Source organism: Catharus ustulatus, chromosome 1 (genome assembly GCF_009819885.2).
Source record: "Catharus ustulatus isolate bCatUst1 chromosome 1, bCatUst1.pri.v2, whole genome shotgun sequence".
NCBI classification, from domain to species: domain Eukaryota; kingdom Metazoa; phylum Chordata; class Aves; order Passeriformes; family Turdidae; genus Catharus; species Catharus ustulatus.
The window spans coordinates 128,181,286-128,197,995 of NC_046221.1; the positions used below are offsets into that span (position 1 = coordinate 128,181,286).

At 39.3% G+C, this 16,710-nt stretch overlaps 1 protein-coding gene across 2 annotated transcripts in view; it reads right to left on the bottom strand.

The window, feature by feature from the left end:
• Positions 1 to 10,186, bottom strand: part of UBE2W (ubiquitin conjugating enzyme E2 W) — a 32,146-nt gene extending 21,960 nt beyond the window's left edge. The window contains exon 1 of one of the 2 annotated variants that reach the window (XM_033064956.2): positions 10,128 to 10,186. In XM_033064956.2, coding sequence (XP_032920847.1) covers positions 10,128 to 10,142 — 15 coding nt within the window. In that variant the 5' untranslated portion in view covers positions 10,143 to 10,186. Of the gene's footprint in view, positions 1 to 9,886; positions 10,001 to 10,127 lie in introns of those variants that run through there. The other variant, XM_033064964.2, reaches the window with a different exon arrangement.
• Positions 10,187 to 16,710: the final 6,524 nt, after the last annotated feature.

Below are 16,710 nucleotides of genomic sequence, written 5' to 3' on the forward strand. Positions count from 1 at the left end.
AGAGGTTTCCAATACAAGTATTTCAGAACCAACCCTGGAAACTGGTAGTTTGGTCACTGAGTATGACTGAGTTGGATATTATAGCACATAAATGTTTATTAACAGATACAAAATTATTTCACTGGTCTCTGCCCCTGTTAGCTACCTCAAGTGTCAATAACCTATATTCCTGAAGCATATATGGCATCATCACCATCACATTGCCCAAAACCAGGGATCTTTTTTCTGACTCTACCACAAACAAGGAATGCCCATGGACAGACAGGGCTACAGACTTTAACCACAACCTCTCACAATGAAGTAATGCAAAGATATCTTCCTTAGCCACCATGAAAGCTTCCCTAGCTCTTGCAGGCATGTGAAAATTACCTTCCTCAAAGCCTTTAAAAAGGAGTATCACAATATCAGAAGCTTATTTTCAGTTTAAGCCCATTGTCAGAACTCTTACAACAGCTCTGCCCCTCCCATGGAAAAGTAGAGCATAGAGAGCTAAAGTTCAACAGAACTATGGGTAAACAAAAACATATGTACAGTGAAGTTAGAGGGGTCACTACCAAGTACAACTTATGTACATACAGCTGAGAGTACCTAGCCCAACCAGTGAGTGTTGCTTCAGGTAATATTTTATTCTTCCTAAGTGGAGCAGGCAATATACAATGGTATGTACACACAGTGGTATATTGACTGTTGATTAGCAGTAAAATATTAACACATTAATCTAATCAAGTCTGAATGTATGCCCATACTCCTGGCTCATTATCTCCTATGAAGTGAAATTACAAACTTTGAAAACATAAATAACACCAAGAAAATTAATTTGCAATTCTTGAATACTTCACTTTTTAGTGTTTCAAGAAATGTAGCACAAAATGTGCAGTGTCTTAAATTAGCAATACCTTAATGGAGCAAACTAAATGATGAAGTATCTTAGTCAAATAGCTTGCCTACAAACAACCTATATCAGTGATTTTCCTTTTTATAGAGAAATAAAGTAAGATGGATAAAAGCTGAGTTGATTAAATCCAAAGCAGATTCAAAAGACATGCTGTATTAAGGGAAGTGGTAAGAATTTAGCAGAAAATAGCTAGAAGAAAAGCAAAACTACCAGTAGAGCAGAAAACCACAAGCAGAGCAGAAAGTGGCAAATGGACAACAGAATCCTTTCACTTCTGGTGGAGGAAATGTTTCATTGCCACACCTTATTTCATCATTAAAACAAGACATGACAGGCAATTTAACTGAAATGTAGTGGCCTGTTCACCTGGACTGGTAGGAATCCAGCTAGCCATGTCCAATAAGGTAGTATCATGATGATATGAAGAAACAAAGATGGAACAGCAGCTTCACACACTAGGAAGCATGCAGGACCAAAACATCTGCACTTGAACTGTGTTACAAACCTTCTATTTCTATGTGCTCAAATTCCCTTTTCTTTGTTGTAAGATATAAGAAAAGAATAGTCTTCCAGTGATGAGCCTGCCTGGACACTGTGAACTCAAATCTTAATCTGACTCAAAGATCAAAGCGGAACAAAATTAACTCATAATTAGTTAGAAGTTAAATATTAATCCCACAGGGGTTCCACTCTTCTATTTTATACTGGTAAAGTTGCTGCACCCTACAGAGACCTAATAATATTTCTTCCATAACTACCAAAACTCTCTTCCACATCCAAAAATTTAAATGGGCCCAAACTCTGTTAGCACCACCACGCTGCCAGTAATATCACAAAGTCCTGGTAAAGAATCTACATTTTGCTTATGAGCTATAGTCTGTCACCTCCTCCACCTTTCAAGTTATAAAATGTTTCACAAGAAACATCCTTTCTGTATTGGAGAAGTTTTCATATGCAGGAGACAGTCACTGTACAGAGACAAACAGCAACCTTGTCCTAGAACAGCAGCTGAAAACAGGCTGTAATGACAGTGTTGTACAACACCACCATGTTGATTCATAAGCAAAGCTGTTGCTTGACAGTTAGTACAAGGTACTAGCCTGAGAGCATAACACCACTATAACTCAATTTTCAGTATTTCAGTTTCTTCTGTTGACACATTTCTTACTGAAAAGTGCCTCAAATCCAGAATATGAAATTCTAAACACCAGGTAGATAGTTATGCTTTTCAAACTAAACTCCTCTAAACAAACAAACAAAAACAAACAAACAAAACCCCAAAAAACAAACAAAAAAATCCCCAACACATTTTAAACATTTGAAATATTCCAGGAACTCATTGCATATTATTCTCTAATCAGAAACCTAACTTAAAATACCAAAAAGCTCTCAAACAGAAGAGAAACAACATAAAGATCAACAATGGTGACATTTAAGGAAAAGTTACCTGCTACACTCCATCTCACTACTTAAGACATCTAGAGACAGACAGTTCCTACAAATAAAAACCCCTTTTATTTCCCAGTCAACCAGGTCATTCAAGAAAGTTCTTGCAGATTACAGCCCATAATTTAGGTGAAAAAATTTGCTCCAGACTATCAAGTACACAAACCATCCAGATACTTGATTATCACAATCCTGCATGAATTTTTCCTATCAAAGTTCTTCTAGTAAACTTTAATCAAGGGCCAGAGGAGGAAAGATAGATAATCATCTATCTTTTAATCAATTAAAGCTCCAACAAGATGCATAACAAAACAGCTCCACAAAATATTCTGTCCATTAAAAAGTAATACTGGGATTTTAGCTCAAAGAATTGTTTTTTAGGTCTATCTATTTTTGGCTGAATAGCAGGTTTTCAATCTAAACTGAGAATGTAGAAGCAGATTAGTCTCCTCCTCATTTCTAATAAAACATGTTAACATCTGGCAACCCAGTTCTAATGTTATTTCCTCAGACCAGCTCAGACTTCGAGATCTGAATGTCAGGCATTTTGCACACTTCTCTCATTTTAAAGGAGTCAAATGGCAATGCATGAATCTTTATATCAAGTTACTTACAATAAGTTCCCATCACTCATCTTTTGTGTTCTTCTGAGTATTTATTTTTAAAAACCCAGTTATGGACTGAGGGTGGTGGGAGGAAGAATCGTTGATCTCTCAGTTTGATAACAGAATATCATCTTAATATGCTCCAAGATATTCTAAAATATTAGACTGAAAGGTCAAAGCAACAGTCGTTTTTAAAAGGGAATTATACACTTGACTTAAACTCACTAAGAGACAAGATCAACCTGAAATCATAACTACAGTATAATTAAAGATAAATCACAATAACTACACACACAAAGGAAACATTCTGTACTTCACAGTCTGAAAAGCTTTTTGCCAGGTAATCAAATTTCTTACAATGAACCTGTCATTTGAAAGCAAGTTAAGTGGAATCCACTATTACAGAATAAGATGAAACTGACAGCAAGTCACCTGCTTTGTAAATGGAGTCTTTAAATGTACCAACGCCCAGCACAAGTCTCACACTGTAATATAAAGTCAACCACAGACAAAATAATATTTTAAGGAAAAGAGCTTGGCACTACTTGAATTGCTTCAGTTAAAGAAATTAATTTAAGGCAATAGTGAAGGCTGGCACAATGAGGTCAACCATATGTTTACCAGGGAATTTCTCATCCTTATGAAAACATTCCAAAGGTTGGTAACCAAGATAAAGTATCCTACTCTGACAAAAGAGTACAGAGAAAAAGAGGTAAAATGTTTGAAAGAGCAAACAGTAACAAGATTTAAATACTCATCCAATCCATATCCCTAAATATGATAGGAGGATAGTTTTTAACTTAAGAAGGAGCAAGGAAACTGAATGGATTTAGGTTTCTTATTACTGGCACCGATTCTTAATGAAGAAGAAATAAATAAATCAATATGAACAAGTAGTATCAAATTCTATGAAGCATTTTATTCCAGACGACCTTCAGGGATAGTATTTGCTATGCTCTACTAAACTATTATCATAATTTACTGACATATATACAGATTTTCTTCTTGAGGCTGATTAAGCAGTAATTTTAATTAAGATGACAAACAACTTTGCATTTGTAATGACCCAAGGAGAAACAATTATTTTTTAGTACTGGGTATGAAAGGATGAATAGCTAGTATCCTCAATGAGATCATTAATTAGCAAAAATGAGGAGTCTCACAATTCCTGACTTACCACCACTAACTTCTTTTTTTTACTAACACATTAAGATTGCTCTTAGGAAGGCAAATCATAAGGTTTTCTTTCTTTGTTTCCTGCCATCCCTGATTGATACCTGCTTTTCATGCCAGTAATTAAGGTCACCTGAGGAAAAACAAGCAAACAAAACCCAAACTGCAAAGGCTTGCACAGATTCCAGAATATATTTTTGAACAAAGCAAAGTAAAAAAAACCAAAAAAAAACCCAAACAACTGCAAAGGCTCCAACATATTCCAGAATACCTTTTGAAAGCCTTCAATTATCAAAAGCAGGCAGAAGACATGTTCCATGGCCTCATTCATCACAAAACTTTGCTTACTGGCTCTTTTATTTAAAACATTTAACCTATTTATTTTCATTTGCTGTCAATAAATGAAATTGTGGTAGGTTTCAGCAAACAGATAATACTATCTCTTCCTCCCTTCAAAAGACAAAAACTATATATCTAGCTGACAGTTGTCTCTGTCCTTCATTACTTCAAAACCATGCAAGACATACAAAATTTCTGGCTCCAAGTACTGAGCAAAAAACCTTCGTCATCCCCTTCCCCTCTGCCCGAGTGGAAATTTTAGCCTGTAATCTGCCTGAATGCTCATCTCTCAGTTGTAAACCAAGGCTGTGTGAGAGACATGATCTAATGATCTGAAGGCATTTACGTTTGTTGCACACAGCCACACGGGTAAATTCTATGGGAGCTGTGCCTTCTCTCTTTCACATGAATAGGAGTAATGCAATCTCAGTCTCTGGGCGTAACTGCCAGTATGGCCTATAGCTGTGTGATATATAGTGAAGATCCTTCAGTCTAAAACTCTTAGCTCAGTAGAACTGGAGCAAACAATTAGAGAAAGTACTTGATCACCGAGTTTCACACATGGTTTGAGCTAAGCTGCTTTAGCTTATTAATTACAAACTCACAGAGCCTTCCAAGGGAGCAGCTTAAGCAGACAACATTCCCTGGCTCTCGCAAACGTATTGTGTTCTATTTTTCTCTTCTCAGAACTTGAACAGCTAGGCCTAGACACAAGTATAAGATATTACAAAACTCAGAGCAAAAAATAATTGCCATCAACCAAAATTACCCTTTTTTTATGACAAATACCTGTCCACTTTATTTTCCTGACTGAAATCATACACATATTCACAAGATACCAGTGTTCAGTGTGACAGGTTGAAAGCATCCATGGTTTTTTACATATCAGCGGTATAATCGGTCTATTTGTAAGGAAGAGCTGCTGACAGTGCTCAGGGGACGCTGGTTCCAATAAGCTTTTCTATTACTGCTTTCTTTCTCAGAAGTGAATTCTTCCATCCTAGGTCAAAAATTCTGCAGCTGTTGCACAGCGAAGTATTTCCCAAAATTCTATTTACGCAGGCAGATACAAAAATAAGCAAACAAGACTACTTAGGGTCTAAAGACATAACTTTTATCTTTACTGAATGAAGACCATAAATTTTTAAGATGAGTTGGCATTCAAGTCAAAACTTTATCAATAAACTCCCAATATTAAATTAACTCATCTTGATAAAATTACTAAAAATTTTGTATTTATCTTACTTCACTCTAGCATGGTTATATGCCAAAGTTAATACAGCACACATCAGTACAGACTGATTACCAAAGGTTATGTAAAGGACTGACAATCTCTTAGTGGACAGAAGAAATTATTTTTACTCTCTACTCATTCTAGTTTCAATTATGGTACTCGCATTTATGCTTAAATAATTACTGAAATTTTAATCTTCATTAGCATTTCACCTATGGAACTACTAAATACTTTATTAATTACCAATATTTTATTCTGTTTATATCCCAGAATTGGCTATATAGCTACAGTACCCATTCATTTCCCTTTTTTTTTTTTCAAAACAATACAAATAGCATCCTGTACTATGGCATTTAACAGTACAGAACCAATGTGCATAAGCATCCAAGTTCCAATTGACTGAAAGCTTTCCTTACTTAAGGTTGGGGTTTTGGCTTTTTTTGGAACATGCAAAAAAATAGTTCAATATTTTTTCCTGGACAAAGCTTTTAAATAAGAAAAAAGTATTGCCCAATCATTAAATAAAAACTCTGCCAGTGTTGAGCAAAGATTGAGCAATAAGTAATTGTTCTGAGAACAGCTGGAAACACAGAACTTCCACTAACACTAGAAGAGCAGGTAAAGAATAGAAGGAAGTGTAACCAAGAGTGTATGTATTTTTTTTCTGGAGACTTCAGTGGCCTGTAAATATTTTCCTCATCCCCCACAGCAGTGACTGAAAATACTGGGGTGAAACTTTCGAGAAATTTTCATATTGCTACTAGCTTGCATTCTGTGATACAAGTTCTTTAGGATCTCAAACTGGTAATGAATTCTGCACTGTCATCTCACACCGCTGTTTTATTAAATGGCTGCTTAGACACACATTTGCCAAAAAAATTCCATTGATGGAACAAGATTTTTCAAGTAGCACCTTATTTTGGTGTGTGCATGTAATTTGATGGTAGCCCACCACAGCAGTTTTCGAGGCATAACACAGAAGCCCAGTGAAAGTTAACATCCCACACTCCTTAGTAAAGTTGTTTGTGTCATTAATTACATCAGCTCTGCACTCAATCAGATGTAAATACCTACATGTACAAATCTTATGTGCCTAGCTTGACAGAATACATGAGAAGTTATTCTGCAGATAAAAAAACCTAAAACCATTCTTCTAAATATTTCCACAATTTCACAAATAAATCCAGGGTTTGCAGTACTAAAGCTAAAAGGAAGTGGAAGGTAAATCATAGTACTTAATATGCCAGTATTATCAATAAGGTCAATCTTTCAAGTTTATGATGCAAACAGTTCATATCTGCATGCTGAGGGAAAAGCTTTAATTATTTAACACTTTGTACAGCAATGACATTTTCTGTACATTTTCAACCTCACTTCCTTAATCTATTTTTACCTGCTCCTCCATTCATAATGCAAGTCCTGTGTTTCCAGTCATTCTGACAACTGTTTACTATTTCTTTAGCATTTACATTTAAAGGCTTCAGATTCCTAAAGCTGCTATATCAAAGTTTTCTAAAGTAAATCTGTCCTATTCCCTTGTTCTGCATTACTTGTACCTTTTCAGACTTTCTCTCTGTTTTTATCCAGGAAAACATTGCATAAGCTTGAGCTTTTTCTGGGAAAATTCTTGAAAATAAGCTCTTCCTTTAAAGGCTTGTCTGGGGGTGTGTTAGTTTTTTGGTTTTGTTGTGGGGGTTTTTTTTAAGAAAAAATATGATTTGCCTTAATTTATGCAAACCAGGTTTAAACCAGTCCAGCAGTAGCAAATTAGCAACAACACTGTGGTTAGAAAACAAAACACAAGAGCTCATAAGCATCGGTTTCTATTATTGCAGAAAACAAGGGTTACAGAAAACTCCATTAAAAATTGTCCACACAGACAAAAATCACTAAGTTCAACGATACACACAGAGGCTCAAAGTCACAAGTCTGACAAGTTACTGCGCATCCACTGAACTGCAGTAGCTATTCAGGCCATGCTTAGAGCCATTAGCAAAAAGAGGTAATTCGTCACAAGTTTCAAAACTTCCCTGCAGACTGACTAAAAACAGGTTAATCAGACAACTCTTGTCACTTAATCTGAGACTTTTCAGTGGATGTATAAAAATAAAATGTAATTAACTTGGGGTATCATACACTGTTGTATAAAATTACAGCAGTTTAAGAAGTAGCTAGAATTTAATCTGTGCACCAATGTATCATTTTTAGCAGTAAAATAAATAATATTGCCATAATAGTGCAGTGTCAGACATGGCAATGTGCTACACAAACATTTCAGGTAAACATTGGGTATTTAAAAACACTATACTTCATCAGGAAAACAACATCTCTTAGAAGATTGCAGTGATTATAATAAACTATTCTAAACAAAAGAAAACAACTTAAAATTACAGACACCAGTTTCCTTTGCAAAACATTTTTTCACACTGAACAGTTAAATATTAATTGATAGAATTTAGAGTCTCGAAATCTTGCTCACCTGGGAGCATGTCTACAATAAACTTACTAGTTCTACTGTTCACTTTTTAAATTTTCATCTATGCTTGCTGTTTACAACTCCTTTCCAACATGCTAAACTACATTCTTAAATTAGTTTACTAAACATAGGAAAGAGCAATTAGAGCACCATGCAATCAAGTAGCATTTAGATAAAAAACCTTCATAAACGTCCTTGAATCTCTTATCAAAAGACAACAGAACATCATGTAAGAAAACAAAACGTGTCATCTTACAGCTGGTATTTCTGAAATGAAAGCAATTACAACATCAGACTTAACTCGGCTGTAATTTCAGGAAGCGAGTATTACCCTCCACACATCTGACATTTAGGCAACATTTGTCATTCATGTATCCTCCACAACCTCACTTAATATGTAACCATTTTTTCCCCTCTACAGAGGCAGCAACAGGAATTAGGGTGAGGTACGCTGTAGAAGGTCATTTACTAGGCCAGAAACAGCGACACAGCACAGCTCTACCAAGACCCTTTACAGAGCGCCTCTTTCCCGGTTCACAGCTGCCATTTCCCTACTTTGCACACCGTTTTATAAAAGATACTTTTTAATAAACTATAGCCTCTATTCTGCAGTTGAGCTTGTAAAAGTCTGCACATTAGAAGAAGAGCATTGCAAAAATTCATTTGCCAGATAGAGTTAATAAAACCAAGGCAGATCAGACTACCTGCCTAAGTTACGGCTAAAAGAAGAACATTCTGTACAGTATGTTCGATTTCTCGATCTCATTTCATTTCAGTAAATCTGAAAGACACACGGGGGGGAAGGGGAGTATGCTTCCAAACTTCAGGGGAATAATTTTTATCCCATACAGTTCAATGATCAAATCTCATTCATTTTGCACACTCTTTCTGTCCTGTTGTGACAAAAATGTAAGCTATACTGGACCAAAATGAGAGGAGATGTAGATGATCCAAATATAAAAACAAAATGGAAAACTGTAAATAGCCAAGGAAAAGTAGAGAAGTTGCTGGTTAAATAAGGAGAGACAGGGCCCACTGCCACAAAACCTAGAGATCTTTTCTCCTACCCCAGTCGTAATAAAGTACCACCCACTTAGAGCAGCACACAGTGAAAGTGATCCACTCTACCAGAGCAATTTCTGCAGCCCCTATTTAAGAACCCCTTCGGAGTAGGCATGAATGAATAATTCAGCTGGAAATACCTGTCAGACAGCAGGATATTCCACGCTACTGTACCTACAGCAATTTCATCCGGCCGAGAAAGCCAGACGTTACCTGTCCACAGAGCTGACACCGCACCGCAACCTCATTTTACGGAGAGAAAGAGAACCCCACGGGCAACACGGGGGGTTGGAGCAGGGCACGCCTGTCCCAGCCCCCCGGAGCGGGGACTCGCAGCGCCGTAACCCCAGGAACCCGGAGCTGTCGCTCGCGGTCCCCACGGTGCCCCGGGGAGGGTCTCCCTCACCGCACCGCCCACCCCGCACGGTGAGATACACGTTCCCATTCGCCCAGCGAAGCTGCGGCCCCCCAAGTCCCGGGGGACAGAGATCCCTTCGCCCTTCCCTCGCCTGCCCAGGGAGCGGCCGCATCGCTGCCAGACGCCTCCCTGAGGCGCCTCTTCCCCCGCGCCCCGGGCCCGCTGCCTCCCCCCGCGCCCGCCCCGCCCGCCGCCGTCCGAGTCCCGGCCTCGCCCCTCGCACCCCTGCGCGTCTCACCTCCATCCCGGCGCCGGACCGGCCCTTCCCTGCCGCCACCTGCCCTCGCCGGCCCCGCTACCCGGGAGCTCGACGCCCTCAGCTCTGCCCGGGCGGTTCCTCCCTCCGCGCCGCTCTTCGCGCCGCGCCACGCACGCACGCACGGACGCACGCACGCGCCCGGCGGAACGGCTGCTCCCGGCTCCCCCCGCCGCCGCCCCGCCCCAGCGCTGCCCCGGGGGCTCCGCCGCAGACGCCTCACCTGCATCGACGCCATGATGGATCCGCCTCCTCCCTCCCCTCTGCGCCGCCGCCGGGGCGGCCCCGCCCCGCGCGCTCCGCGGTCACGTGCCCGCGCCCGCCCGTTGAGCGGCCGCGCGTGCGCGGGGCGGGGGCTGTGCGGGCGGGCCGGAGGAACGCGAGCGGAGCGGGCGGGCGGTGTTTGTGAGCGGGAGCTGCCGTCCCTGCCGGCTGCCGAGGGGGTTCTCCCGACGCTGCCCGTACCCTGCTGGCCCTGCGGCCGGGCCGGGAGCAGCGCGGTGTCCATCACTGCCACCCGCGGGGGCCGGAAGGGCTTGAGCCCGCGGCGGCTTCTGTTTGTGAAGGCTTTTAGAGCTGCACGTGCCGAGTGTTCAAGTGACTCAGTTAATGCCGACTGTGCCCCTCCCTTTTGTGGGTTCCTCCGGGCTCCCCTCACGCCTGGTGTGACCCGGCGGGATGGTCATACAATCATAGAACCATGGAATGTCAAGGAGTGGGAAGGGACAGTGACGATCATCGAGATCCGACCCCCCCGCCATGGGCAGGGACACCTCCCGCCAGACCAGGCTGCTCAGAGCCCCGTCCAGCCTGGCTTCGAGCACTGCCGGGGATGGGCCATCCGCAAACCTCCCTCGGCAACCTCTTCCAGCGCCTCACCACCCTCACCGTAAATAATTTCTTCCTGATACTTAAATCTAAAATCGCAAATGCATCTTCTTTCAGTGTGTGCCATTACCCGAGTGCTGTCTGTCTGCCGCAGGCCGGGCCGGGGCGCTGAGGGGCCGCGGGGGCGCGGCTCTTTCTGGGCGCTTCGCTCCCTGCGCTGCTGGCCAAATGAACGTGGGTGTATTTTAAGTCGGAGCTTTTCTGGATTCCACGTTTTCCTTTCCTGGACTGGAATAATCCCTGTCCTTTGCACCAGATGATTTTGCCATATCTGTGTAGGTGAATGTAAACAGGCGGCTCAGCGGAGTGACTGTGTGCAATCAATAAATTAAACAACTTGCGGAAACACACTTCATAAAGCTGTTATGCCTGCTGTAGTATTTCAGACTTAACGGATCCTCAAGATAAACCTACAAAATGTTTATCCAAAGACAATTTATAAAATTTATAATCCCAGTGGTTATGTAAAACTAAGGATTTAACAGAGAAACTGATTTTATAGGTCATTATAATCCCCATCTCCCCACTGCTCATGCTGCACATTCCAAAACCACTGAAGTCCTTTCCTCTGTCCCTTCACCCCCTCTCCTTTCTGATGATGTTAAAAAATCCTCGGCTCACCTCTGCTCCAGTGGTAGCCCCAATTTTTTCTTCAGACATGGCCTGATAAGCAAACAATTAAATTATTGAAGAATTGTTTGCAGTTTGTATTACCTTTGAAACCTTCTTCTTTAATTTTAGACCTCTAGAAGGGTTCTGCACCCAAAAGCCTGCCTACCATGTTCAACCATATAATTTAGTGTGATGCAAGTACTACCTTTACGTGCAGGCTTTACCTTCTGGTATGTTTTTAATATCCTTAACTATGAAAACAGTTAACTGGAGGAAAACAAAACTCCATGGCACCAGTTTCCAACTTTTATCCAGCATCAACAGTGTTGTTGATGTTAAGCAAGCATATAAACTTTGGGGTTTGCTTAAAAGGCAGACCCCTTTAAACAGAAGACAGCAGGAGTATCCTTACCCTGTGAAGTAGCTGCCGAAATGAACAAGCCCCTTGGCTTTGCAGGAATTTGCTGAAGACAAAATCAATATATCTTGATTTTTGAGTAGGAAAGGAAATGAGCCTACGAAAAGTAAAGATGGCAAAACTATTGCCATGTAAGCTACATCCTATATATTAGTCTTCTAAATTCAATTCTCATTCAAAAATTATGGGCTTCTGATGCCATGCAACCTGATATTGATCAACTATGTTTTCCCTAGCAGTCAATATTTATTACTATATGATTTTTGCAAGACCATTTAGGTTGCAGAGGATTTGTTGCATTAAGTAGACATAGAGTTGGTAAAGGTTTCTCTTTCCTGCAGTTCTTCAGAAGGAGCTTAGGCTGTTATAGCACTAAGTGGAACATTTCTGTTTTGCTAGTTGTTGTTGTTTTGCACGATCCAAACATATGTTTATCCTAAAATACATCTCTTAATGCCATATGCCACAAAGATAGCAAGAACATCAAGTTTAAGCAATGGACATGTGTTTGGTTATAAACATGGACATATTGACTATCTGTGTTGATGTAATCACAGCAAGATACAACTGACTTCAAACCATTATGCTCAGTTTCTAAGCCTCTTCCAGAAAACCCTGTTGAGGGTCGGAAGATATAAAGCAGCATAAGCTTATGAATGCTAGAATACTTCATAGACTGGTTTTGTATGGAAAGATCAGCTTTGTGGTCTTAAGCAAATTGTATTCAGTACAAATATGACTTCTACTCAGTAATAAAAGAAAATTATCTCTGGATGAAAAACCACCTTTGCCAAAAAAAAAAAAAAAAGATCATAGCTTTTAACTGCCTTTATGCTCAGTAAGTCTTTTTTATCTATCACACAGGGCTTTTCAATATTAAAAACAAGTTACCTACTATGTTTTTTTCCTGAAGTATTGTTTACCGAGATAACTTCATCTATGCATCTATTCCTGAGGATTGAAGGCATGAAAAGCAAGGGACAGTTTGCCCTGCATATAAATAGAGCATGAGTTAATTACTACCTACTCAATCTTAACTGGGTATGTAAGTAACTAAAGCTTTACATTGCAGCTGAAACCCGTGGGCAGAATCCCCCATTTCTGAATTCCCTTCGAGTTTATTCTTACAGGACTACCAAAGGTCTCTTTTATCACTGTTGTCACACCTGTGGTTTTTTTAAGTATCATGCAATGCCTAATATATACATTAAACATTTTTTTAGTTCCTTGTCATCATGGGAATAGGGGCATCTGGAGAATTATCCCTGTGTTTTGTTGTGTTTTTTCCCTTTCGTCATTTCTTGGTAACCTGGCTTGCAGAGATGTTTTGTACTATGCATAATTCTACAGGGATTAGGGAATCAGTCCCATAAGCACAGTAAGAAAACAATTATTATCAGACTCCCAGAAAGAATATATGAATATCAGTACCTTCTTGTTAAGTTATCCAGTAATCCCACTAAGGAAAGGCCCTAATTCCCAGAGAGGGTAAATTTCACTAGGAGTAAGTTATTGTAATTTGGCTTTCATTTCAGTGTTGACCTTTACCTATGCAAAGTATAGAAGAAAACACTTCTGCAGTTAACCCTTCTAATCTGTTGCAGGTATAGCAATGTACAACACAATAACTGTTTGGTTTTTTAAAAAGAATGCTGTAGTATTTAGCTAGTGCAGCCTGATCTATCACCAGTCAACCTAAGTTCTGCCAGAGACATCAGGGATCAGAGTCTTGAGTCCCAAATATTCAAAACTTGTGGGGTAAGAGAAATTTAATCTGTTATTTTCATTATTTCAGAGGCTATCTTACACTGATCTAATCAAACACATCTTATGACTCACATATCAAAAACATATGGAGTAAATAATGACAATTGTACCTCCTATTAAAAAATTTTTGATAAATATTCTTGAAGTTGACCTAAAAATCCAATTTTCTTCAGAATTTGCATAACCTAATACTTACAGGAAAAATGCAACTAATGTTCAAACTGCATTTATTAGAATTTTCTAGTATACCAAGACAGTTTCACAAAGGTAAAATGTAATTCTTGATTAGGGTCCCTATAATTTTGCATTCTATTCCTGTGGTGCCCATAATATTTTTAAATGTTACCAAACATTTTTTCCTCTGCTCTCACTTTTTTTTTTTTTTTAAATGTATAATTTTTCTACCCACTCAACTATCACTACCTGTTCCTTTATGATTCCTGGTACTAAAATGACATGAGAGCTCGATTTCTTTTGCCTGTGTCTGCTGTACCTTTCAGCTTTTCATCTTGTCTCCTTACACAGAAGTCAACTATACACTCATGTTAAGTCCCCTTATTACTCAAGTGCATCACACCTGTAATCTGCAGAGCCAGGACACTGTACCTCCTGAGCATGGAGGACTCCCTGCCCCTCAGAGGAATTGTGCCAACTGCTTCTTCCACTCCTACCTGCCAATTTAAAGAAGGGCACTGAGTTTAAAAGCTCTGTGGAATGAAGATCTTCTTACAAACAAGATTGGTGAACCTGCAGAAACCACCAACTTAAGATGCAGAATTGAACCAATACAATATTATATCAAGAATATAAAAGTAATACATTTCACACATAGCTAGAAATTAAAATAGCCTAAATTTGCAAGATAACTTTGATAACAGGGTTTACATCCAGGAGGTTCTTAAATATCTCTAGTGAGGGAGACTCCACAACCTCTCTGGGCAGCCTGTTCCACCTGTACAGAAAAGAAGTTCTTCCTATATTTGGGTGGAACTTTCTGTTTCTGCCTCAGATTCTCCCCATTGTCTCTTGTCCTATTGTTTGGAACCATGTGCTGTAATTACCAATTTGTAGTAATTGTCAAGCCATGTTTTTAGGCAGCAGGAGCCCTCTAACTCTTTTAAATGCTGTAAAGATAAATGGTTATAAAGACAAAAGCTGTAAAAATTTATCGAGGACTGTGTAGGACCTATACTCAGTTAGGCAGATAATTTGAAAGTGTAATGTTAGATAATTATTAAAAGTTCATCCACATCCACATCAAAAGCATCCACAGCCCATGTCAGAAGGTTGATTACTGTGTCTATCAAATCCAAGTGTTCAGGAGCTGCTCAGTGATAATACCTCCAAGATTCAAACCTAATTATAATTTAATAATTGTATTTTATCTCTAAAACTTGTGAACTGGAGGCTTCTCAGGTGACTCCAAGAGTTACATGAATACCTAGTTCATGCTGTTGTTAGAAATGCACAGAAGTGACTCTGACTTCACAACCAACAAAGAAGATATTGACTAATTTTCAAAATTAGGCAGCTGTTTGGTTTTGCCAGCCTAGAAGCAAGATAAAACTAGCGAAGAGGCATCTTGTGTGACCTCTACAGATGTGTGATGAACCACCACAGTTCCCAAGGGCTGAGAAGCAATTCCTCCAACTGTGCACATCAGACTGCACACTGCCCTCATTTTACAAGCCTATACACCAAGATGCTACTGGTCCAGCCTGCTGGTTTATTTAATGTCCCTCAGGAAAGACAACACTTCGTATGGGGTATGATTACAATGAACCAGAGCCATGATATAAAAACAGAATGAGTGAGTGGGTGAGCAGCTGACTGTTTCAGCTGAGTATTTTCAGAGATTTCCTCCTTAAGTCATAGTTGTTTATTACAAGTCAAATATCTATGACAACTGTGAAAGCAGCTTAAATATTAAATATTGATATATCATGTTTCATTTTGTAGCAAACTACAAATAATCCTGACTCAAATGGAGCGTCACTTCTGGAAAACATTATATGTCATCTTAGTATAGTAATGGAGGAAGCTTTTCCCTGTATAGAAAGAGAAAATAAATCCTTTGTGCCAAATGCATTCAAATTCTAGATACTTTTCAAGCTTGGTTATACCAACCAAAATTAACAACTTTTTAATCTGCTTAACAGGCATCCTATTGTTTTTCTAGACAGAGTAAGAGGAATTCATAGCAATATAAAATACAGATTGTGTATTATTTATGGTTTTGTATAGTGGTGATTTGGTAGATAAGTTTTCTATTAGTGTAAATAGGACACCAGTATTATTTTTTTTTCATTGGAAGAAAAGCCTTAGCTATGAATACTCACCTGAAAAGGCAGTTTTAAACATGAATTAACATTAATGGAATTAACAAGTATTTGTGGTTTTAACTTCAAAGTAACTTCTGGTTGAAGAAAGAAATTACCTACCAATTAATATGGAATAGCATTAATCCATGCATGTATTCATAAAAAATGAATCTCACAAAACTATCCTGAAAACTAGCAACTTTAGAACTGAACTGTAGATTTTAATTTATGTAAAAACTCTCATGTTGTTACTTTCATTGATCTAAAAGGCAGTACGTATTTCGGGGCAATTTAAATTTAATTTTCCAATTCTACCCTCAATATGTGAGACAACATAACATTACATGACTCACATCTTGAAAACCATCTGATTACAGAAGTTCAAAAGGATAAAATGTTGAAGTACTCCATTTGTCAAAGAACAATCATGATCTTGCAATTCTCATCTCCTCCCATCTAGCGTGGGAGGAAAATCCTGTATTCTGTAAATATAAAACAGTAACATGGTAATGACAGAGAAATCTCTTTTTGGTTTTGTTGTTTTAAATCTCAGTGACCTTTCTCCCATAGAAGAGAAATTGCACAACCTACATTTCAGAGGCAGCATAAGCAAAGCTCTATTTCATGACACACAACACTTGTTAAAACTCTATAAAAACTCCCTTTTCTCTGTGCTGCCTTGGTAATGACACTCAAGATTCACAGGTGACTAATAATAAACACAGAATCTACTTTGTCCTCTTTCATAGCTCATCCAAACATTGAGCCACACCTCCAGTTCACAGCACTGGTTATCTTCC